The sequence below is a fragment of the Setaria viridis genome, chromosome 9 (assembly GCF_005286985.2).
Source record: "Setaria viridis chromosome 9, Setaria_viridis_v4.0, whole genome shotgun sequence".
Classification (NCBI taxonomy): Eukaryota; Viridiplantae; Streptophyta; class Magnoliopsida; order Poales; family Poaceae; genus Setaria; species Setaria viridis.
Genome location: NC_048271.2, coordinates 9031770 through 9056545, shown reverse-complemented (window position 1 = coordinate 9056545; position 24776 = coordinate 9031770). Strand labels below are relative to the sequence as shown.

The window sequence follows — 24776 nt, the reverse complement described above, 5'->3', positions numbered from 1 at the left end:
AAAAAACACAAAAAACTTAGCAACCAGTTTACCAGCCATCATATTCATGTATGCAAAGACATGTGAGAGATCCGTGCGGCCCGTCCTCCCTCTGTTGTGTTTCACGAGTGCTTGTTTTTCCCTCTCCGCCTTTTGATCTGGCAGCCTCCTGCCCGATTAGGGGTCACCATCGCATTGGTCTTGCTGCCTGCAAAACTTTTTGCGACCACTATTTGCCAGTTACCTTTTATTTTGTCTACATGCAACATAGACGACGAATCTTGTGCGGATTGCCAGTCATATGCATCTTTAGACACGGCTATATACTAGCTAGGCAGCCAGATATATAGTTCGTCACATGTTGGTGCCGCTGCCGATTGGGGAGTTGTCGCATCCCATTCACTCCTGCTGGGAAAACACTTAGGTGTTTGGGAAACACCTCCTAAAGTTTAGGACATATCACATCGGATGTTTGATACTAATTAGAAGTATTAAATATAGTCTAATTACAAAACTAATTGCATAGATGGAGTCTAATTCGCGAGACGAATCTATTAAGTCTAATTAGTCCATGATTTGACAATGTGGTGCTACAGTAACCAGATGCTAATGATAGATTAATTAGGCTTAATAGATTCGTCTCGCGAATTAGTATAGGGGTTCTGCATTTAGTTTTATAATTAGCTCATTTTTAGTCCTCCTAATTAGCGTCCGAACATCCGATGTGACACTCCTAAAGTTTAGTACTTCGGTACTAAAAAGGAGCATTTAGTACTGGGTCAAATAACCGGTATTAAGGGAGCCTTTAGTTCCGGTTTTTTATACCAACCGGTACTAAATTGACCTCGGCCACGCCACGTCACGTGTAGCTGAGACCAATTTAGTACCGGTTGGTATAAACAACCGTTCTTTTTTCTTTTTTTTCTTTTCTCATTTTCTTTTCTATTTCTTTATTCTATATTAGTATTTCGTATTTGTTTTCTTTACATATACCGGTTCTAATATGCTAATATATATAAAGTTGTATTTATCTATAATATTACATTTGATACAATATTATATATATAGACATCTTCTGTATTCACATTTATGAATAATATTACATTGCATCAACACTTAAAGTTCAACATTTGGATCAACTATTTTGAACCCGAGTCCTGACAGTGATGCAGATTTGATCCATCATTATAAAACTTCCCCGCTGGATTTACTACCTCGTCCAGAAGAAATCCACTGAGTTGTTATTGAATTGCCCTGATTTTTTCCGTCTCAAGGAGTGCTTCCTTCATGTCTCTCATCTGTGTCATTGGCAAAGGTTATTATATAGTAGATCAATAGGTCTAAATAACACATGCATATAAATGAAAATTTTCTCCATTGTACCTTATTCTAAAAATCACAAATTACTCTAGCTCTAAAGTATGAAACTTAGTATATTAGCCATGTATCAAGGGAGGATGAAATTTCTAACCTTTACAACACTTGAACGAGTGAAATCCCCATGAAATGGTTAAAAATCCGGCAGCACCTCCCCTATTTCACCATGAATAGATGAAGTCCGGCTAGAGGAAATGGCTCAGGTAGGAGGAAGAAGACGCATTAGGAGGGAAGTTAGTAATGATTAAGGACTCCAACCAGTACTAAAGGTCACCTATTAGCATCGGGTTGAGCTTCCACCCGGTAGTAAAGGCCCTCAGGATAGGATGTTCTACAGCCGGCTCCACGTAGATAGGAAGCGGAGGAAAAACAACGCGTCATGTGGGATCCTAGCAAATCCTAGACAAGCATCGATCTTTTTTCTGATTTCTTGGTCTTTGTTGTTGGTGGTGGGTGTTATATAGGAGAATCTCTCTCTGCTAGCTAGGCAGCGCGAGCGCGATATCTCGATCAGGCAACATGGACGACTCGAGCCAGTTCATGCAGTGGGCCCTGAGCACGCTGCAGCACGAGCAGCCGCCGCCGCCGACGCCGGCGCCGGCCGCCGCCTACGACAACAATGGCTGCGACACCATCTCGCAATTCCCGGTGCTGGGATACTCGGTGTCGGTGGACAGCTTGGTCCCGGGGGAGCCACCCGCCCGGGAAGGCCAGCGGGCAACCAACAGCTGGAGCTCCGTCGACGCCGACAGCGGGAGTGGCAGCGGCGGCGCTGGCGCGTGCGTCGCTGCCTGGTCGCCGACGGCCATGTGCGCCACGGCCGCCCCCAGCAGCTGCAGCAGCGGCACCAACAATCGAATGAGCTGGGACTTCAATTCGGCGTCGGCGGCGGCGCAGCTAATCATAGAACCCCAGCAGCCGAACTCTGCCGCTGCAATGGCAGAGGGCGGCGGTGGCGGCGTGCCGCAGATGACCCAACGGGGATCACTCTCACCGCCGACGAGGAGGGCCTCTGCCAAGATCTCTGCGTCTTCTTCGTCCGCGCCATACTCGCAGGACCACATCATCGCGGAGCGGAAGAGGCGGGAGAAGATCAACCAGCGTTTCATTGAGCTCTCAACAGTCATCCCCGGCCTCAAGAAGGTAGGTAACAAGTCCCTTAACATCATCTTCTTCATCATCATCATCAACCTCTCACGCACGTCTTTTTCACAATGCAACCTCTGGTCAGATGGACAAGGCGACAATCCTCTCCGACGCGACGAGGTACGTGAGGGAGCTCCAGGAGAAGCTCAAGGGACTCCAAGAGGACGGCGGCAGCGGCAGAGGCCGGGGCATGGAGTCGGCGGTGCTCGTCAAGAGGCCGTGCATTGCGGCGCCGGACGGCGACGACGACGGTGGTGCGCGTTCGCAGCACGCGGCTGCAGCCGGGCCGGCGGCGACCGGGAACGCGCTGCCGGAGATCGAGGCGAGGATCTCGGACGGGAACGTCGTGATGGTGAGGGTCCACTGCCGGGACGCCAAGGGAGTGCTCGTCAGGTTGCTGGCCGAGGTCGAGGAGTTACACCTCGCCATCACGCACACCAATGTCGTGCAGTTCTCCGCTAGCGTTCTGATCATAAACATCATAGCAAAGGTAAGTCCGTTACGTTAACCTTCTTCACTTATTATTAGCTTCGGAGATGACGAATTTGCATTGGTTTGGTAATCCAAAAGAAAAAAAAGAAAGTTCGCTGTTTTGTGAATTGTGAAGAGATAGATTGACATTTTTGAAGTACTAATAATCTTCACCTACCCTGTAGCACGGGAAATGAATGAAATGTGTAGTAGATCCTATTTTAATCTCGACGTGAAATCTTGTGGATTTGGATCTTCGATTCTAAGATGAACCTCTTGAGTAGTTGAGTAGCACCAACATCACGAGCATTGATGTACTACTGTTTAGTACAGATGAGAAATAAAACAATTTTCATATATACATTCACTGATGAAAACTAAAGAAATCAATGCAACCATCTTGTATATAAATCTGTATTATTGCATTGCGATATTTGCAAAGGTATACTAAAGGGGTGTTTGGATAGCAGGTGCTAAATTTTAGCACCTGTCACATCGGATGTTTGGACACTAATTAGAAGTATTAAACATAGTCTAATTACAAAACTAATTGCACAACCCCTAGGCTAAATCGCGAGACGAATCTATTAAGCCTAATTAGTCCATGATTTGACAATGTGGTGCTACAGTAACCATTCGCTAATGATGGATTAATTAAGCTTAATAGATTCGTCTCGCGATTTAGCCTAGGGGTTGTGCAATTAGTTTTATAATTAGACTATGTTTAATACTCCTAATTAGTGTCCAAACATCCGATGTGACATGTGCTAAAATTTAGCACATGCCTCCCAAACACCCCCTAAGTAAACACGTGAACATGTTTCATGCCTAGCTTCAATGGACGCCACAGTGCCACACTGCTGCACAACATGTTTCTTCCATTATTTTGACCGATCAAGTTTTAGCTTCACATAAAATATGTTCATCAAACATAAACCTACTAGTTAATTAGTTGGTAATTAATTAATCCACGTGTCCTTTAACTTTTCTCTCGTGTCTCCTCAGGTGGAGCAGGGCTTCAACACTACAGCAGACGACATTGTAGGGAGGCTTAACGCAGCGCTGCACCAGTGTGTTAGGAATAGTGCAGAACAAGCGAGAAGCTGCTGTTAAAGAGTTAAGCGCCAAATAATTTCTGGCTCCGTCCGCTGCATCTCTGCGACGTCGCCAGCCACAGTGTGATGAATGAACCAGCGTCCCGTCGCCTGCTGCTGGTCCACTTTTTCTTTTTTCTTTTTTTTTTTGTTTTGGTACGAATCCGTGTTGGTCCACCTCGACGCGAATATTCCGGTTTCATGGCCGTTAGTTCATGCGTGCTTGCATGCATGAAATTAAAGTCTTGAAGGTGATTATTGGGCCGATTGATTGCTCAAACTTGTCCGTTCCCATTGCTGCTCGGGTCATTAATCTGCCTGTCGCTTCCCGCGGAAAATGATGGGTTGATGTGTGCTCGTGCAAGTTGCAGGATGCGGATACTCGTATCCGTGTGCAAATTGACAATATAATGCAATTCTGGACACTAGTTTCATTTACGGTGGCGTGTGCCAAGGTGAAACACCTCCTTGCGCATCGGGCGCGACGCTTTTTGCTGCGCATCAGCCTGTGATGACACAAGCACCAGGCATGGGACCACCTCCCCACATCTTGGCCCGGGGCTTATCTCTTTCTTGGAGTCACCAAAGGTGTGGGGAGAGGTGAATCTTCAATGCACTGAGCACAATGCTTCGTTGTTCGACCAATGCCGAGCATGTCCCACTCAAGCTGAGTAGATGCAGAGACGAGAGTGGCGCGATCGGCTACCACCGAGGACATACCCACGCTGCCACCATGCCGTGCGCTGCAAAGGCCCAGGTGGAGCCAATTAAGGTCAAGGAACTGCTCTGGCTAAAATATCGCAGAGTGTGCCTGAAACGATCCGAATTCTCGTTTCTGAGAATTCAAGCCTACGCACCTCCGTGATAGTTCTAGAGAAGCTATCACGTGTGAATCTCTATCTCAGATAGTGCAAATTCATACCAACATAGAAAAAGAAAGTAGCAATCATAAATATCGAGTACAACACTTCAGCTCATGCCTGTACAAGTCCATCAGGACTGAATCATGAAAGGTAAAATATCTACACAGCGGAAACACGTAGTGTGGCAAACAACATCTCCAGAGGCGACTTGATCGAGGGACCATCCCTAATTTTCCCATCCATCGTTGTCGAAGTCATAGACGGGCTCCGACCCTAAAAAGCCACCATATATCCGAGAAGCCGTAGGCCATGTCAACTCCCAAAAGTAGCATGCCAAGGAAACGGAGGAATATTACTATATGCATGGATAAACCTATATATGGCTGTAGAGGTTTATGCAGTAGCAGCAGCAATCAAGGTTGCATCAAAGCAACACCATCTCCGAGGTCAACACCTCTCAACAAGGAAGTCGTCACAAATCACCAGATCATTTATCCAAGAATCCAGCACTCAAACACTCTAGGAGATGTGAGATCTCCCTCCCCTCACATCTCAACGGAAAACGCCGGCCTATCTCAAAAAGGGGAGGTAGAAGAGTAATATAAGTCTAGTCAGAGTAACAGATCGGAGGACTGTCCATACCAGTGGACACGGACTATAGCTATAGGTTCGACACTCTGCAGAGGTTGTACATCTGTACCCGCACGGATGAAGCCTGAACGGGGATCCGTCCAAACCCCACCTAACAGCCAGAGCCCTAGTAGGTGGCTAGCACTCTCCTATTTCGTCGAGTCTAGTAGTGTATTCGACTGCAGGGCACGCCGTCACCAGTCGGAGACCTCAAAGCTGTGAAATCTACCCACGGTAGGGTGCAGTCTGGTCAGAGAAGGTCAACATCTCGAACTCCTTACACTGATCCTCCAATCCGTCTACAGGCTGAGCACTATCCACCACTAGTCTCGGACCGAATCCCATCCATAACAAAGCGAACGGCATGTATGTATACAGTCCAAAGAAACATGGTTAAACTGACTCAGTCCTTAGGAGCCGAGAGCGAGCACTCAACTCCACAAAGTATGTGTCAAAGCACCTGCAACGCACAAGTACGCCACATGCTCCTCAGTGTCAAACAAGGTACCCGCCACAGGCACACGGGGTGGAGAGAGTCCAGAATGCTCTCCCCTGGCAAGGCACTCCTCAGTACCAACCGCGGCTCACTCTCGCCAAAACACGTCAAGGAATTACACTCACCCAAAATACACGCGAGAGTGTACAAGGAATCCCATCACCAAATCCATGGTATATGCCCATCCATAACTTAAAAGCATGTGTGTCTATATATATATATATATATATATATATATATATATATATATATATATATATATATATATATATATATATATATATATATATAAAAGGTGGACTAGCTAGGGGTATGTAGCTAGTCCACAAGTAGGTAACAAGGAAAACATGATAAACAGTTATCAAGGCATGGCCAGAATCATAGGCTATACAATCAATCATCATCCAAGCATCATAAATAAAGCGCTAACAACTAAGCATGCATAAGATCTATATGATTGGGAGTGACATGACACCTTGTCCGTAGTCGTTGGGATCCTCCTCGGTGTAGTCGGGGTCTTGAGAGTCTTCCGGGTCGTAGCTCGGGTCTGAACAAAACGAGATACGACACAATATAAATTAATCGGCATTACATCTAGGCAAAACATCAATAAAGCTAAATTTAGAAGATTCAAATAACATCAAATTAGCTACAAACAACACAGGCTCGACTTTACGAATTTAATGCAACTGGTTTCATATTTTTCGGAGCTCAAATGAATTAGTTATAAATTTTTAAAGATTAAAGGATTTATTTAATTATTTAATTAATTTCGGAAATTCATTAAATAGGATGACACGTGCCAGCTTTTGGTTGCGCCATGTGGCACGTGTCGGCCGACGTCAGCGTTGACCCAATCAACGTTGATCGGTCAGCGGTCAACTGGGTCCCACCGGTCAGCCGATGGGCCCATTGGTCAGTTAGTGGGCCCCGCGAGGGCCCGACCCTTTGACACGTCAGCGCCACGTTGCTCCACGTGGCAGCCTTAGGCCAGCTATAGATTAGCTATAGGCCGGCTAAAGGTAAGTTGCAACGCCTGCGTGTCAGCTACGTGACTACTGAGTCAGCGGCCATGTATGATCTTTAGGCAGCTGTAGGGTGGCTGTAGGCTAGCTGTTAAGCGTGCGTGGCGGTCCACGCGACGCTGACGCGGCTGCCACAAGTTCGGATCCGGCGCGGGGATCCTCTGTGGCCCATGTGGCCACTTCAACGTGTGGCCACCGGTGTGGCCGCTCCAGGATGGGGTTAGGGCACACGTGCGGGGCGTTCGACGGAATGCCCCAAAAGCATTCCGCGGCGGCGGCACACGGCCAGCAGCGGTTAACTAGCGGCTTGGCGAGGTTTAACAACAACGCGGTCTTAGGTGGCTTGACGATGGCTTTAAGAAGCAAAAGGAGGTCGGGTTTAGGCGGTGACACGGTAGGAGGCCGACGTTGGCGGCAAAGGATGGCGGTGCACGGCTAGGGTACGTGCGGTAGCAGCACAGCCGCACCCATGCGAGGCTAAAGGTGAAGCCTTCGGCTTCACCGGGTTCCGACAAGGCTGGCGCGTGCGCGGGCGCGTGGTCTGGACACGGCCGTGTTGCGCGCGCGTGCGTCTGGGAATCCAGAGCCGCGGCATGCACGGCTGCGGGTTGCATGGCGGCGAACGGGTCAGCAGCAAGGCGGCGGCGCGCAGACGACACGTGCGGCTCTGGCGAGGCACCTGCAGGACACGCTCACAGCACGACGGTCGAATAGGATGCGGGCGACGACGACGCGGTGGCACAGGCGCGGCGGTTGCGTGGGCACTGGTTCATGCCCCGGCCGCGGCGTGGCGAAGCGGCTCGAAGGCCGGTCAAGCAAGGCAAGGGAGGCGCAGCGCAGCTCATCAGGAGGCAGAGAAGAAGAGGGATGCTAGCGTGAGGTGGACTTTCGGTACGGTGGCGACTCCTTCTCCTCGGGCGGCAATGCGGCAGGAACTCCCCCGTGGTGCTTCGGCGATGACGGCTCCAGGGTGGCCTCCTCCTCCTTCCTCTTCTTCCTCTCCTCTCTTCTTCTCCTCATCCTTCCTCTTCCCTCTTTTCTCTCGAGCGAGCGCGACAACGGATAGGGAAGAGCCCCTGGGCTAGCTTGGGTGGCTAGGGAGGCTGCCGGCCGAGGCTATTTATAGCCCGCGGTCGGGGCTAGGGCAACGAAATGTGGGGTCGCGAGCTGCACGGCCGTCCATTCTCGGCGTCCGTGCCCGTGGATGGCATGGCGGCCATCCAACGGTGCGGCACTAGGGTTTGTGGCGCGGGGCAAGGGCAAGGCGGGCATTTCCCCATGGCGCAAGGCTCTGGAAGGGGTTCACGGGCTCGCGGGCAGGTGCCAGCGAGGCAGCGGCGTGGCGTAGTTGAGAGAGGGAGGCGCCAGCATGAGGTAGGTGGTAAAGCTAATAGGAGTCCCACCTGTCAGTGGGATAAAAAGAAAGGGTGAGGTGTGGCGGCCTGGTGGGCGGGCGGGTTGGCTTGGTTGGGCTGGCCTGCTGGGCTACTGCGGGTGAGAGAGGTAGGTGGGCCAGGTCGGTTCAGCTTCGGGCCCATCTGGGTAGGTTAGTTAGGTTAGTTTTTAGCTTTGGTTTTTATTTTTTTTGTTTGAATTTTGAACTGGATTCAAAATTCAAACACACTTCAGATTTGAAAGCCAAACAAAATCTAAGAAGAGCTAAATCAAACTAGCGCACAAGCTTGAAATTGATTTGAGATTTATTTATTAGAGAATTTCTAGATGAGAGGAGAATTTGACTTCCATTTGTAAATGAGCACACAATTCAAACAAAAAGTTTTAAATTTTTGCAAACACTGGCACAATTAATATCACTCAATTTTGAGGATAAGGGTGTGTTTGGTTGGGCTGTGGCTTTTGGAAAATCTGTTGTAAGCTGTCGGCTGTGAAAAAGCAGCTGTGAGAAAGCACATGTGGGAAAAGCAGAAGACCGTTTGGTTAGAGCAGCTGTGGCTTTCGAATAAACTGTCGAATGGACCCTACATGTCATCCACAGTCCACCCCACCCAACTCTCTCCCTCTCTCACTGACAAACGGGTCCTGCTCGTCAGCCCCTTCTTCTTCCTCCCGCTGCACAGTCCACCCCACAGCAGAGCCACAGCAGAGCCCTTCTTCTTCTTCTTCTTCTTCTCTCATTGAAGCGACCGGGGGTAACGGGCCGGCGACTGGGGGTGGTGGACGGCCGGCCAGCGGCGGGGGCGGCAGGCGGCGGACAGTCGGGGTGGTTGGAGGAGGCAAACGGTGCCTGTGCGGGGGAGGAGCGAACTGTTCCGCGGGAGAGAAATAGATCCGGGAGTAAACGAAACGGTACTTCATAACCAGTGGCAGGTGGGTAATTTTTTACTCCAAAAGCACTTGAAAGCAAGGGGGAAGGTGCTTTTAGTTTTGTACTAGAGGAAAAGCAGCTTTTGGGCAAAATCACATGTGACTTTTTAGTCCTTTGATTGGCTTTTGACTTTTGCAAAAGCAAAAGCAGATCCAAAAGCCCAACTAAAAGCACCCTTACAGTGCCATAGCCATAACAGTCATCATGCCCCTGCCTTCCACATGATGACATGAACCTAGACGGCCCGCATAAGTGGTCACGAGCCAAGTCGGCCCAAGGAAGGAGAAGATGGCATAAGGGAGAAGGGAGGTGCGCCGCCACTGCCCCTCCTATCTATGGACAGATTAGATCCCTTGAGGTCACATCCGACCAAGGATGAACACATGGAGGGAAGGCCATCATAGCTCGGCAGTGAAGCACCTCAGAATGGGAGAGAGGGAGGTGGGCGAGGAAGAGGAGGCATGCACACGGGAGCCTTTTTTGGGGCCTGCGGCGAGGACCACCGCTCGTGATAGGCATCAAACTAAGACATGGTACTAGCATCATTGGTCGCTCCTCCCGTCGCCTAGTGAGGCGACGCTGAGGAAAACATAAAAGTCTGCCCATTCAGGGACACTGGTTTCTATTATAACATATTAATAAAACTATAAAGTAATGAAATTTTTCTTACAAAACTTTATGAATCATATCATTGATAGGTTATGCATTCTAAATCTAAGAATTCATATATACTAATAGCCTTTGATTTACTACAAAATACATCCGAGAACGCCAAGGGAGCATATATAACAAGATCTAAAAAACAAATCGTTTGCTGACATGTATCAGCAAGATCTGCAACAATATATAAAAGTTGAGGACGTTGGAGTCATACATAAGTCTGCTTCTGATCGACCTTCTTGTTTGTTTAAGAGATATGATCCTGATCTTTTTTTTTCTAATTTCATTCGGGGCCCAAGGATATGGTGCTCTGAGCATCTCTGCTTTAAAATATATAGGATATATAGTACGGAGTTGTTTATTTTACTCAGGTGGATGGAGCAGTTATGCCTCAAAGTTGGCACGTCCCTGTCCGCAGAAAGGATAGCAGATCTGGTTTGGTTGGAACTATTTATGGAGTACTGTATGCATACTCGATATGTCCAAAATTAAAAATAAAATAAGCCATCCTAAAAAAATGAAAGATATTGGTACTCCCTCCATAGGTACACATGTAATTTAAGATTCAAATTTTAAATTTTTTAACCTACAATTAATTTTATAGTGAAAACTTATCTTATAAAAATAATGTTATTGGATTTGTGTTTAAAAGTACTTTCATATTACTATAATTTTATTATTATGAATATTATATTTATAGAAGATAATAAGAGTTAAAAACGACTTGCAACTTGAAACGATGTGAGTAGTTCATCTAAAATGACACTGTATATTGTATGGGTCAAATTTTGAATCATAGAGTAAATTGTTTTGAGGCTTACCCTATCTCATTATGTTTGCCAACTAAGGATACCAAAAGTATAATAGTGCATATTTCCACTCATTAACTACTCTAGCTAAATGTCCTGAAAGACTGAGGGAGTATCCATCTTTGACATATCTAGCTACATGTTATAAAACAGTTGCAGAAAGTATACGTATAGCCCATATGGGGTTTGTTTATTCGAAAGGGAAAGGTTTCAGCATGCAGCCTTTTGCTGTTCCTCTGAAATAATGTGTCCAAGTGGAAAGATTTCAGAAGCTTGTGGCAGGTAGTGCAGCCCTTCGTTTTCGCGGCGGATTGGCTGGCCTAGCCGCCTTGGCCGGCTCTATAGATGTGCCTGCGAGACAAGACGCGATGCGCACGTTCTTTTCCAGTGTTCTCCGCTGACACTGACAGGAACAGCTCTCGGATTTCATCCATAATTTCGTTATTTCTCCGAAATCTCTATACTTGTCTGCCCGTACGCTTTGGGCATGATTCTTGTATTTATAGAGCGTTTGGTCCTTTGCTTATTTTTAGCACGTGCCACATCAAATATTTATATACTAATTATGAGTATTAAATGTAGAGTATTTACAAGATCCATAACACAGATGGAGGCTAAACGGCGAGACGAATCTATTAAGCCTAATTAATTCATCATTAGCAAATATTTACTGTAGCAATACGTTGTCAAACTATGGACTAATTAGACTTAATAGATTCGTCTTGTCATTTAGCCTCCACTTATGTAATGAATTTTGTAAATAGTCTACGTTTAATACTCCTAATCGGTATCTAAACGTTGGATGTGATGGGTGCAAAAGTAACCAACAAATGGCCCCGTGAACGCCAGAGATGCGTCTTCACGTGTGGCTGCTGCCTGTAGCATCCAGCGTGCCTGTAGCATCCAGCGTGCCTGTTCTGGAACTCAACCATCATGGTGTTGCTGTCCCCGGCAGGCAGAGGCGAGTGGGTTCTCAGGACTTTGATCCTGCATGTTCCACGTTCATACGGGGGCAGCGCCCGGCCATTGATGTTGCCTGCCATCACATGTTTTTTCCTGCGGCCGATGCTACCAGCGCCAACAGCAACAGGTCAAGAGGCGGAGACTCATTGCAGTGGTGGCCCATGCATCGACCGGTCTGGACTCTCTGGACGCACGTCTGGCTAAGCAGGCAAGACTGTGGGGCGTCAGACGACGCAGTGTCCTGTCAGTGCACTGTGGGGGCGTGCTAGCTCATCTACCCGTCCTGATGATTAACAAGCGAGTTTTGAACACGGCAACTAGCTATTTTGGGCCAAAGTTCCTGCAGATGAGCTGACTGAACCGACCATGCCGTCCTCGATCTCAAACATGAATGCACCTGATTTCAGATCAGGTCAGATGCAGTGGTTGATGCGTCTGCAATTAGACTGCAGCTAGCATGTTCATTTATTTGGTCACTTGGTCACTGATGTCCTCCCAAGCACCCACTCATCAACTGCAACTGCAGATGCATCGTCTTGCAACTGCAACTGTACAGCAGCAAGCATCTTCGTCATTACCATGCTTTGCAGTTTCATGGATGAACAGGCATCCGAGTTAGATCGCTTGTGTATTTCACCTGCGAAGAGGATACGGCACGTGAGTATTTGCTGAGTTCATATGTAAAGTACTGCTCACATAGTGCTGCTCAGAAGGTCTAAAGGTACTCTCACCATGTACAAAACTGTACAAGTATAGGAACTATCCACCGTATGAATGCACAAGAAGTGGTTACTCACTTATTCTGTTACCTGCAGGTACAAATAACTGTCGGAGACACCCAAATAAAAAAAAAAGTTATGCGAACAAGCATCGGAGTCAAATGCGCTTGTGTAATTTCACCCGCGAAGAGAATACGGCACTTGTGTATTTGCAGTGGCAGAGTTCGTGTAAAGTATCTCCACCATAGTGTTGCTCAGAAGGGCAAAAGATAATCTCTCCAAATACAAATTGTACAATCCATCGGATGAATGCACTAGCAGTAGTTTACCCTTACCTGCAGGTACCTACCGCTAACACGGTAGCACTAGCAGTAGTTTAAAAGCAAATAAAAAAGAAAAAATAAAAATAAATAACTATATATGCTTTCGTTGAGAGTCGAACTCAAGACCTCCCGCTTACTAAACGGGTGCTCTAACCAACTGAGCTACGAAAGCTTGGATGCTCAGCGGTTCGGTTTTATAAAATTATCTGTATCTACACTCGGCTGACCGAACTATGTATATCCACAGCTTTAAGCATTGAAATTGAACCGAGACAGATTTTATTACCTAAAGATGTAAAAATTCACTGACAAATGTGTCCGTGCGTTACTACGGGTAAATCACTTTATCTATGCTATTGTCTATATATTCTTCTCGTCTTACTCTCACCGTACATGCCTTATCACCCCTCGCCCCACACTTTGCATATCTCTCATAGTTGGCACGAGTTTACAAGATCCCAGCAGCTTGTCAACTTCACCTTCTCTCCTCACGGGATCTCACGCGCATAACGGCCCTCACCGACAAATCACACGCATCTCCCTGCTTTGTACAACAGCGATCGATGATAGCGCACATGATATGACAGAGGTAAGGCGGTGGGATGGTGGATCCAGGCTGCTTGCGTGCCTCCGCACTTGTTAGGTTCTAGGTTCGGGATTGCTCTTTACCATCCCTATGTGTCTATCCATCTTTCAACTCCATCCTTCTCTCACAATGTTTCTACGATGAAATACTAATTGCATTATTTGTTTCTGCCATTATATTTTTTATTGTACTCAATGAATCTTTACATGTTTGCTAGAAAATTTATACATTTTTACATAATAATATTTCCTTCTACCAAGTACTCGTTTTATATCTTTATCTTATTTTTTGACCAGATAGGGAGAAACAAACAATTTGGGTGGAAGAGAGGAAGTGGAGGGAAAAAAGAAAAAAAGAGTTTGATATATTAGACGTCTAGTGTGCTTCAATACAAAAGCACGACAGGTCTAGTGGTGGGAATCCTTCTTGTGGTGGTTCAGGTGTGCTAGTTCAAATCCCTGCCGCACCCTTTTTCGGGGTCAATTTTCTTGGATTTTAGGCGCCGGTAGTCCCAATTTGCTGGAAGACCCCTCTTTTCACCGGTTTTGGGTCAATTTTCTTGGGTTTTAGGCGCCGGGTAGTCCCAATTTGCTGGGAGACCCCTCTTTTCCCCGGTTTTGGGTTGGATGATAGAAGGACTGCAGGTTGATTATGAAAAAAGTGAACAACCACGATAGTCGCAAGAAACGACAAAAGTGAACAACCACGACAGTTGGAAGAAACGACACTTTAACATTAGGTATAGATAATATATTAGGTATAGATAATTAGCATCAGGTATAGATAATATATTAGGTATAGATAATTAGCATCAAACTGAAGTTCCGGACAATAAATCCTAAATTTGTTCACTACAATATCCATGCGGGGAGCAACAGTTACATACGTACTTCCAGTCTGCCAAGATAGTTTGCACTCAAACTTTCGATGTTTCCATTGGCTTTGCACATTTGCATATACTCCGTACATAGCGAAAAATATGATCACCATTGCTTGAGCATGTAATCCATTAGCATCCATTTGTGATTGCAAACCACTTAATAAAATGCTGACCATACACCTCCAACGTTAATACCCCTTTCAACTATCTTTTAACAATGAGGAATAAAGAGTCTTCAACACACAAAGGTAAATAATCATTTTTCATGTACTATATAACAGTCAGATAACTCCTTATTGAAGAATGGGGACATGTAATTCAGGAACAAATGTACTCCCCCCGGTCTTAAATGTATGTGTTATAAATTTAAGAACGGAGGGCATAAAAGTTATGCAGTTTGGTACTGTAATACATTTGCAGCAAGCCCTGTACTGTAAAAAGCAATCAATATCCTGGAACAGCTATTTTGTCTAGTTTACTCCACTAACCGGACCTGGATGGATTGGAACACAGAGGCGGCAGCACAAGGTCGGTTTAGATCGGAGTCTGAGACCAGCAAGATCGTGTCTCCAGGTTTCACAGAACCCTTTGACTTCATGAGGCTGATGGTTTTCTTGAAGTTATCTTCCATGCTATCTGATAACAGTAGATGCAGCGGAATAACGCCCCAGTAGAGGTTCATGCTCTTTCTTGAATTGGCATCATCAGTGAATGCAAATATGGGAGGGTTTGGCCGGTTGCGTGATAGAAGCGATGCCATGTGACCATGCTTTGTGTAAACAAATATAGCATCCACAGCAAGGTTGTTTGCTGCAGAAAAAGTAACGTGGTGAGAACAAAAGAGAAAATATTGTTTACCATGTTTTAAACAAGGAAATAATAGATTACCCATTTCCACAGCACTGTTGCAAATTTGCTCTGAGATTCGGTCAGGCAGAGCAATTGCAAGCTGGTGTTGTGGAAGAAGTTTCTGCATGTTCTCCTCACGGCTCCAACATTCCATCCTCTCACTGGCTGCACGAAGGACAGATAGAGCTTTCTGGGGATATGCACCTATAGCTGACTCTGCAGATAGCATCACAGCATCTGCATATTGCCGCACTGCTTCCGAAACATCAGCCACCTTCATAAAGTACAGAGACAAGTCATTGTACGGTAAATAGTTACAAAGTTACATATAAGAACAAAGCCTTTCAGTCCCAAGCAAGCTGGGTACTCTAGAGATATGATAGTAATAGTAAAAAGAAAACTTAAATGGAATGTAAAAAGGCATCAATAATAGTAATAACATTAGGGATCTAAACCTAGTTCAAGGTTCAGACACGTGGACTGATGAAGGGGGAAAATGGATGAAATGAAACATGTTTTGATATATATGATTCTTCTGAAGTACAATAGTTAGGTTACCTCAGCTCGAGTTGGTGTTGGATATTCAACCATTGATTCTAGAAGCTGAGAAGCAACTATCACAGGCTTGTTCAGGTGTCTACATAGAGTAACAATTGACTCTTGGATGGCTGGGATCTGTTCCAGAGGAATCTGAACTCCAAGATCCCCACGTGCTACCATAACTCCATCAGATGCTACTATGATGTCTTTCAGGTTCTTGAGAGACTCCAGACTCTCTATCTTCGCAAAAATTTTGATGTGCCTGTTATACAACCATAATGCATAAGACTGGCAGCTTCAAATTAACATAATTAAAAGTAATATAATATCACTACAGCCATACACGTAAGCTAAATCTAAATTCTAAAACCATACCTTGTAGTTTTTATTAAAGAGATTGTTTCACTTGCTAAGTATGTATAACACAAACAAATTAGTAACTTAGTATCAGAGGAAAGAGATACAAAATTGGTACACTCGCATATTTTTAAACTATGTTGCTTCCATCTTCACATTTTCCAGATTAGATGAAGTGCTCGCTACATATAAAATGGATCAAGTACTTATTTGAAGTTGCAATATCAATGGCTACACAGTTGAGATCCCAGCTGCTGGTAAGTTCTACAATTTTTTTGATTAGATTTTAATTTGGCACTCTATTCTCTCATCATAAGCAAAGTGAAGTTGACTTTTTCTTTATTTTGAATTCAAAACAGCATTTCTCCCTTCAGCATGCACATAACATATATATTTCTTGAACTACAACTACAAAACTCTATCAACATTTTTAGAAGTGTGCAGCAAGTTATATTAAGAAAAACAATAAATGACTTGACATGGCAATTATCTACTCACTCTAATGATCTTCTGGACAAGTAAGCCTTCAACTGCTTTATATCATTATCATCTTTTACAAAAGATAGAGCAATGCAATCAACTCCTTCTGCTACCAGAAATTCGATATCTGCCCAATCCTACAAGATAATGCAAGCAGTCAGCAAGCAGGACATACACAGCCAGAAATTTCATCACGTCAAAACTCAAAATGATTGATCTAGGAAGCACAATCAAACATATAACTCAAGATCGATCCATGGATAATTGATACATCCTTAATAGGCGAAGAAAAATGCTGCTTTAGAAGGGAACTACAAAATTGAAATACATTAGAGAACTATGTTCAAATAAACTAACCTTTGCTGACAATGTAGGAAGGCCAAAGTTCCTTTCAACTAATTTTCCGTTCCTCCAGAATGATAACTTGGCTCGAGGAAGAAGCAAACCTGGGTCTGTGCACTTACAGCACAAATCATTTCCAATTTTCTTAGTAACTTCAAATGTTGCCATTCCACCGTCTATTACAAGCTCATCACCAACCAGAATGCCTGAAATTTGAAGAAAATTATTTGTTTCATGAGCAATGTGTAGAACTCAGTATGGACAGCCAACAACGAAAGCCTCATCTTCAGACCATCAGAAAACTTCTCAAAATTCACATGCATCGTGTATGGATGGGCTTCATCAGTCTTTTTACTTGTAAATAGCCACTCTGATTCATCCTGCAATATATCAAGGAAAGAGTAAGACCTAGCATGACATTTCCAGAAGATACAGGATACCACTACAGATACAAAGATATACAACTATTGAGTGTTGTACTACCGCTTAAAAGATTCACAAACCAAGATGATGGCGTATCAATGAAGCGTATCGCTTAAAAAAACCTTAATGGGTGCATGGTTATATAGTTTAGGGACAAGTCCCTCATAAGTCAGTCTGCTTACTTCAATACTTTATTTAGTTTACCACAATGTCAATATCGTGACACATATTGATAATGATACAACTCCTATATATCTTGGTAGGAATTGAAGTAAAATCACGCTAGTTCTTTTAAGGACTGAAAAGCAGCACACTCTGGATACAGCTGCATTAATTTTGCCATATAGCCTATAGGTAAGAACTGCTCAACATGCTTTCACCACCCCCATATTTGAATTACCAAAGATCAAGTATTCCAGGCAATTCCATAGCTTAATACTAACCCGCATGCACATAGATACAACCTGACAGCTAAGGATATATACTAAGACCAAATGATTACAGGACTGGCATTTGTGCCATTGCAGTGAACAATCAAGTTGTTGTTGTCGCAACATCAATCGTAACAAGTACATGTATCCAGCAGGTTGCTGTTTCCCCACTAGTTGCCATGATTCAGACACAGACACATCTGACACGCAGATCAAGATGACGGGAAGGCGGACCAATATATTAGACTAATATATATGAAGCCATAAGAAATATTACTCCTAAAGAACATGAAAGCACCTCAGCACAATTACAATATTTCGCTTGACACTCCATCTATTACAAAATCAAGCCAATCAGTCATAGTCCAGGTATCTCATTACTACACAGGCACAAAAACAAGAATCCTTTTATTATGTTTAAAATAGGATCAGCCAGCATTGATTCTTGTACAATCAAGTGCACCAACAACCAGATCCAATCATACATCAAAATAATTAAAACAGGAGAAATCTCAAATTATAACATTATCGGTTCCTCATCATGTAGCAAGCAAAACAATCACAAAATATCCTACAACACTGATCATCCCATCCAAACAGGATAATTCCATTCTATCTAATCACACTAAAATGAGTATGGGTTCCATCAGATCAATGCCATTAAACACAAAATGGCAGTTCTCCTGTCACGAGCAAACACAAAATTGGATGCAGCCGAGCTATTTAAAGCAGTATGATAATACTTACAACCGGTTCACTGCACAGCTAGATAGCTCCACAGCAACAGATACAGATACAGATATCGTGTCCCTAATCCCCTAGATGACGCGAGTTCAACATCATGACCAGATGTGCCCCCCCGGACCTTGATAACACAGTGCAATAAGCCAATAACCAGAAGAAAAGTAATGCATGATAGCAGACAGGGACGTACCTCGGCCTTGACGGAGGTGGCGCCTCCGTGGTCCGCGACGAGGAGCTGGGAGCCCTCGGTGTCGACCATGAGCGAGACGCAGAACCCTTCCTCCTCGTTGAGCCTCCGCACGGCGCGCATGGCGGCGCGGTGCCACTCGCGGCCGCCGTGGCAGAGGTTGACCCGCGCCACGCGCATCCCGCCGCGCGCCAGCGCCGGCAGCGCATCCAAGCAGGCGGGCCCCACCGTGCACACCAGCTTTGTCTTCCGCATCCCCATGAAACCCTTCTCCCGCAGCTCCGCCTCCGACACCACGTCCATCGCCGCCTCCCCTGTCGTCCCCGCCGCCAAGGCGCGGATCCGGTGGGCGGCCACGTGGCGGCGGGCCGCCGGGGAGGAACCGGCGACAAGGTAGGGGGAGGGCCTGGTGGTCCCGGCGGAGGCCATTAGGGTTAGGGTTTACGGGGCGACGAGGCGGCGGAGGGGCAGAGGAGGAGGTGGAGGTGGTGGACTGGTGGGCCGGCGGATGATGCGAGGGAAGACTGCTTCTGCGAGGTAGCTGTGCTGCCTGCTGCTGCTTGCGGAAGGATTGTAGGCAATGACATGTGGGTCCAATGTAGCTGGTAGCTGCTGATTGGCCAGCATACCCCCTGGCGTGTGGGGTCCGTGGGGCTAGCTGGTGTTTGAGTTCTTTATTTATTTGCTTTCCCGCCTCTTGTTGGGTTCTCCGGTTGTTTATAATTATTTTTAAAAAGCATAAGATTTCAGCAGATTTGATTTGGGCAAAGCTTGAGCTAATTCATATTTGAAGTAGTACAGAGAATGTATAGACTTATAGAATTGGACTCAGGATTTCACAACATATGAATAGTTAGACAATTGGACTCAGGACAGTAGCAGAGCTAAATGCCAAAAAAAAAACTTGGGCTGAAGATCAAAGACTGAAGGCAATATAATCGCATGACACAACTGGTAGAATAAGATTTAGTTACCTGAGTTAATTTTCATCATCCTCATCATCTCCAATTACACTTCCAGATAAGTCGTCATGGGTAGTGTTTGAGATAATTGAAATGGATTGGACATGCAGTAAACATATAAAAATGTTTGACTATATTTGTTATGAAGAACAGTAAAAGTACCGAAAAGTGCATCAATCGACACACAGGTGAGTCATAAACAGATTTAACGTTCCTCTCAAAAAAAAATTAAAAAGGAAATGGAATTGACGTTGGCCCTTAATTTCAGATTTGAATTTCGTTCATTGATACACAAACTACATCTAAAATTAAGGCAGCTTGATACACCAACAGGCAACAGAGCAGCTACTTCTTCATACAGAGAAACAAAGCATTTTTGCTGAGTAACAAAGCGATTCTTGTGAAAAAGTTCATCCTAAGCAGCATGAAACACCTTTTGACAGTGAAAATTCAAGACGTGTGTCCCCCAAACGCATTGGTTAGAGGGATATTCTAGATATTCAAATTTCTCTGTTTAAGTCGTTGATAGTGGAAAAAAAAGTAGGAACAGCTATTCAACAATCGTTGGACATTGCAAGCAGTGCATCTAGATTATACAGATTTCCATTCATGTGAAAAGCATAACACCACTGGCATGCTATTCATGAGATAGCTATTACCCATATTATTCACTTCTCAACGGCAAAAGAGTAATAGTAGCTTAAATGGGAAAATGTGAATACAGCACCGCGGCACACGAACCAGAAGAAATCATTACACAACATACTAGAAACATCCATGTTGTGAAGAATGGCTTTCAGATCACTATTCCAAGAACATATAGAAGGAAGATACTCATCTCAATTAGCAAACAGTACAATAAGCAAGTTAACAATCAATTATGAAATCTTAGCCAGTTATGCTAAACACACAAGTCCTAATCATTTTAAAAGGAAAAACAGCAGAGAACTGTTTTATCACGCCATACACATCTGTCAAATACCGAGACATGCCCATAAGCAGCAACCGAAGTGTATGCTAAATCTAAGAGTTAGATCCTCTAGGAAGTGTTAAGAGGACCAGCTTCCTGACATCTTAGGCTTCTGGTGGTTTCACATTCCTTCTGGAACGCCGGACAGGGGTCATCGCCTCATCCTCCTTGTTTCCCTGTTTGAACAAGTATGCAGAAGTTAGTAAGACATACAACAAGCTAAATGAACACAACTGATGGAAAATAGCAATTGCACAGCTTACTTTCTTGGCGGGGATCTTCTCATATGTGGTGAAACTACCATAAGATGCTGTGGACTGCGCCGTGGAATCCCTCCTCGACACCACTGGCTCAAGGCCCAAACTCCCCTCCTCCCTGGCCTTTCTCCTCCTGCCAAGCCCAGATGACAAGCTGCTGCTATACTGTGAGGCACCAGAGCCACCAAGTTTCTCAGTTTCTTCTACCACAGGATTTTGAGATCGTGAACTCTTGGCCACACCCTCGCTGCTTCCTGAACCAGAAAGACTTCCGACTTGCTCAACTTGCTCAACCTGCTCAACTGGTTCATTGGAGTCCATGGCAACACGAGCTTGCTTCTGCCTCATATAAAGCAGTGCCAGAGCAGCAGGAACAATAATAGCAGCAAGAGCAGCACCAAGTGTAGCAGGATTTGAGATTTTGTCCAAGTAACTTGGCCACATATCAGAACCCAACTTCTCACCATGATGGGCTTCCTGATCCTCCTTGCCATCAGCATGATCACCCTCGGAGTCCTCAGTCTGAACATCTTGCTGCAAGGAGGCCATGTCCTCTGCTTGTTCAGGCTCCGCAGCAGATTGAGAAGGGATGTCCGAATTCTGAATGAAGTCTGCCATCTCTTCACTACCACTACCTGAAGCTTCTCCAGCCATCTCTTCTCCACTGCTACCTGAAACTTCTTCTGCCATCTCAGCAATAAACTCCTCTACTTCTGCATCATCAACAGAGCTATCAGCCTCCTCCATGACACTTGGTACTGCATATTCCTGTTCCATTTCAGCATCATTTATAGGTTCTTCTACTTCAGCATCACCAAATTTTGCCATTGACTCTACATCAGGGTCTGCAATCATCTCTGAATCAACCTCCTGAATCTCCAACTCCTGCTCCACAATGATCGGGATTGTCTGAGCAGAACCATAGTTGAAACCAACAGCATGATATGCATCTCCATCTGCAGGAGCAGCACTCAAATTGGCCACAAAGTGCGGACCAAAGACCTCTTGTTCTTGGGAAGATGCAAGAGCCTCCCAGTAGGACGTGACAAAGTTCAACGAACTGCTAGACCATTGCTTCAGCCTAGCAGCCAACTCCACAGGATACGATTCTTGAACTGACAGAAAGTCTGACACCTTTGACAGGGAGGTGTTCAGCATGACCGGGGAACCCGGGGGCGGTGGCACACAAACAAACGCCGCAGCCATGAACAGAACCAGAGCAAGGGGGGCAAGCAGGAACCTCAGCGGAGACCTCTTCTTCTTCTTGTGACGAGCGGGCGCGGGGCTCACTGAAGGTTCCTGCTCAGGTGTTAGCACGCCACCAGCTCGCGGGGACTCCTGCTCCGGTGTGAGCACGCAAGCCAGTGGCGAATCAGGCGCGGCATGCGGCTGCAGGACGCCAGCCACGGCCGAAGCAGCAGGCTCGGCTCTGGCCTCAGGTGCAGGGGCCAGAGCCGACGTCTCCTCTTTGAAGTCGTCCGCCACCGACGACAGCGTCGTCTGCTCTTGCTCTTCCTCGGACACATCCTCCTCCGTGCTGCTGCTCTCGGAGGCGAAGCGGTCCTCAAGCCGCCGAACGCTGCCCCCGCTGCTGTGGCGGTACATCTCGACGCGGGGGTTGGGCTTGTAGCGCAGGAAGCGAGGCCTCGGCGAGAGGTAGTTCGTCTTGGGGTCGTACGGGGCGGCGGCCGCCGAGCCAGCGTCCTGGCGGTTCTTGCACGCGGGATTCCCCACCTCCTCGTCGCCACCGAACGAGTGCCGTGCGGCGTGCGAGGCGACCGGCGCGGCCGCGGGAGGAGGAGGCGCGGGCACCCCGTCGAGCGAGAGCCGCAGGCGGCGCGGCGCGCCCAGAGTGGCCTCGGGCGGTGGCGGGGGCGGGCCCCTGGGCTTGGCGCTGCTGTGCGCGAGGTGGTCGCCCGGGGACGAGGGGACGGGGTCGTTGCGCTCCCCGAGGATCCTCTTCCTCGGCGAGGCGGACGGCGCGACGGCCTTGGAGGCGGCGGAGATGGTGGGCGCCATGAAGCTCTTGGAGACGCCGCCGCCGCCGCCGCAGCCGACACCGCCGCTGGTGCGAACCTTGTGTGTCCTCGCGGCGTCCCGCGGGTCGTTCTCCTTCTCCGCGCCGCAGGGCCGCGGCGAGGCGCGGCTGCCGCTGTTCTTGCAGACGGAGGAGCTCCTCTGCGGAGAATCTGCAAGCGGATCACCCCGAGAATCTGTGTCAGAAACGAGCAGATCGGCAAACGAATCGTCCCGAAAATACGAAGATCGCGAGGCATGGAACCCGCGGCGTTAGGGGATAGGAAGGGTTCTGCCCAAGACGGAAGCAAACCCGGCGAAATCCGCGTCAAATGGGAAAGGGGAGCCACGAATCGCGGCGAGGGAAGGAAGGAAGGCGGGCTTACCGGGCGGGGACGCGGCGGGCCTGAAGGGGCTGGAGTCGGCGCTCCGCCTGAGGCCGCCGCCGCCGCAGCACGGCCTCGACGCCGGGCCCGGGGACGGGGACCTCGCCGCCGCAATCGACATCGGGGGCTGCTGCTGCGTGCGTTCGATTTGGGTGGGGGAAGGGAGGGAGCAGCGCGAGTTTCTGGAACGGGAGAGGAGGCGGAGATTTTGGGGGAGGCGGCGAGGGAAGGGAAGTGGAAGGGAAGGGGATCTGTTTCCCGATCTGTAACGGCTAGCTGGCTCTTATACTGTGCTCGCCAATCCGTCCTTTTGACCGTTGGGGATTTGGGAACAGTGGACGCGCGTCGCCTCTGCTCCTGCCCGTTGGCCCGTCGAGTGCCTTGCTGCCAGGCGGGCCCAGTGCTCAGGCGCTCAGGCAGTCGACCGTTGCCACCTGCCGGCCCGCCCGGGCACCGGCAGGCTCAAGTTGAAAAGATTTGTGCGGCCGGCCTGCCTACCTGCGAATTTTTTAAAAAAATTTAACCCTTTTAAAACACTTAGCCTATTTATAAATTGAATTTTTTATTTTCTACACCATATTTTAGACTGCAAATACTTAAAATGAAACATGCTCACTCTATATATCTATATATCGTACCCGCCAAGTTTAAAGAATTTAGGAGCTCATTAGCTAATTAAAAATAGATAAAATAAGGTTAAGTAAATTGAATTTTTATGCACTTGGGAGCTAGAAAGGCTAGAGCCAAGGAGCTGACTAACATGGCAGTCACGCCAACTTGTTTAGAGGGTGTTTGATACTAGGTGCTAAATTTTAGCAGTGTCACATCGGATGTTCGGATGCTAATTAGAAGGACTAACATGAGTTAATTACAAAACTAATTGCAAAATCCCTATGCTAATTCGCGAGACGAATCTATTAAGCCTAATTAATCCATCATTAGCAAATGGTTACTGTAGCACCACATTATCAAATCATGGACTAATTAGGCTTAATAGATTCGTCTCGCGAATTAGACTCCATCTGTGTAATTAGTTTTGTAATTAGTCTATGTTTAATACTCCTAATTAGCATCCAAACATCCGATGTGACAGGTGCTAAACTTTAGCACGGGGTATCCAAACACCACCTTAGCGCTAACTCGCCCAGTCATATCAGTACCATACGTGTGGTGTGACTCAAGTCACAAGTCGTGCCACGGAGCTTGACGTGATAAAAAAGACTAGTTTTCGAAAATCTAGTTTGGCGTGGGTTATATTTAAAATTTTAGTTTTAAAAAGATTAAAATTAAAAAAATACCTGCCCTGCCGTGCAGTATCCGTCCATCCTGGGCTCCTGGCTCTTGTACATCCATACACACATAATGCACGCTAAAGCCTACAGTCGCGAATAACACTGTGGCCAGGGACAGTCTACAGCCAGTTCCACAGCGTAAGGGAAAAAAAAAGACGAAGAAGACTGGGAAGCGCGGAAGGAGGCGGCAATT

At 46.6% G+C, this 24776-nt stretch overlaps 3 protein-coding genes and 1 non-coding gene across 4 annotated transcripts; 1 reads left to right on the top strand and 3 right to left on the bottom strand.

Moving 5' to 3' along the window:
- The first annotated feature begins 1673 nt into the window (after positions 1 to 1673).
- Positions 1674 to 4357, top strand: LOC117836570 (transcription factor bHLH18). The gene is made up of 3 exons (XM_034716026.2): positions 1674 to 2499; positions 2588 to 2992; positions 3979 to 4357. The coding sequence occupies exons 1-3, from the start codon at positions 1876 to 1878 to the stop codon at positions 4084 to 4086; spliced, it is 1137 nt and encodes a 378-aa protein (XP_034571917.1). The 5' UTR covers positions 1674 to 1875; the 3' UTR covers positions 4087 to 4357.
- An 8622-nt stretch (positions 4358 to 12979) lies between these two features.
- On the bottom strand, positions 12980 to 13053 carry TRNAT-AGU (transfer RNA threonine (anticodon AGU)). Its single transcript has one exon. It is a non-coding gene; the product is annotated as a tRNA-Thr (tRNA).
- A 1543-nt stretch (positions 13054 to 14596) lies between these two features.
- Positions 14597 to 19238, bottom strand: LOC117837875 (pyruvate kinase isozyme A, chloroplastic). Its single transcript, XM_034717675.2, has 7 exons — positions 18704 to 19238; positions 17208 to 17295; positions 16931 to 17121; positions 16592 to 16710; positions 15755 to 15998; positions 15236 to 15470; positions 14597 to 15157 (listed from the first exon to the last, which is right to left on the bottom strand). The coding sequence occupies exons 1-7, from the start codon at positions 19127 to 19129 to the stop codon at positions 14823 to 14825; spliced, it is 1638 nt and encodes a 545-aa protein (XP_034573566.1). The 5' UTR covers positions 19130 to 19238; the 3' UTR covers positions 14597 to 14822.
- Positions 19239 to 20482: 1244 nt separating this feature from the next.
- On the bottom strand, positions 20483 to 23557 carry LOC117837874 (uncharacterized). The gene is made up of 3 exons (XM_034717674.2): positions 23292 to 23557; positions 20896 to 23078; positions 20483 to 20808 (listed from the first exon to the last, which is right to left on the bottom strand). The coding sequence occupies exons 1-3, from the start codon at positions 23410 to 23412 to the stop codon at positions 20737 to 20739; spliced, it is 2376 nt and encodes a 791-aa protein (XP_034573565.1). The 5' UTR covers positions 23413 to 23557; the 3' UTR covers positions 20483 to 20736.
- Between the last annotated feature and the right edge of the window lie 1219 nt (positions 23558 to 24776).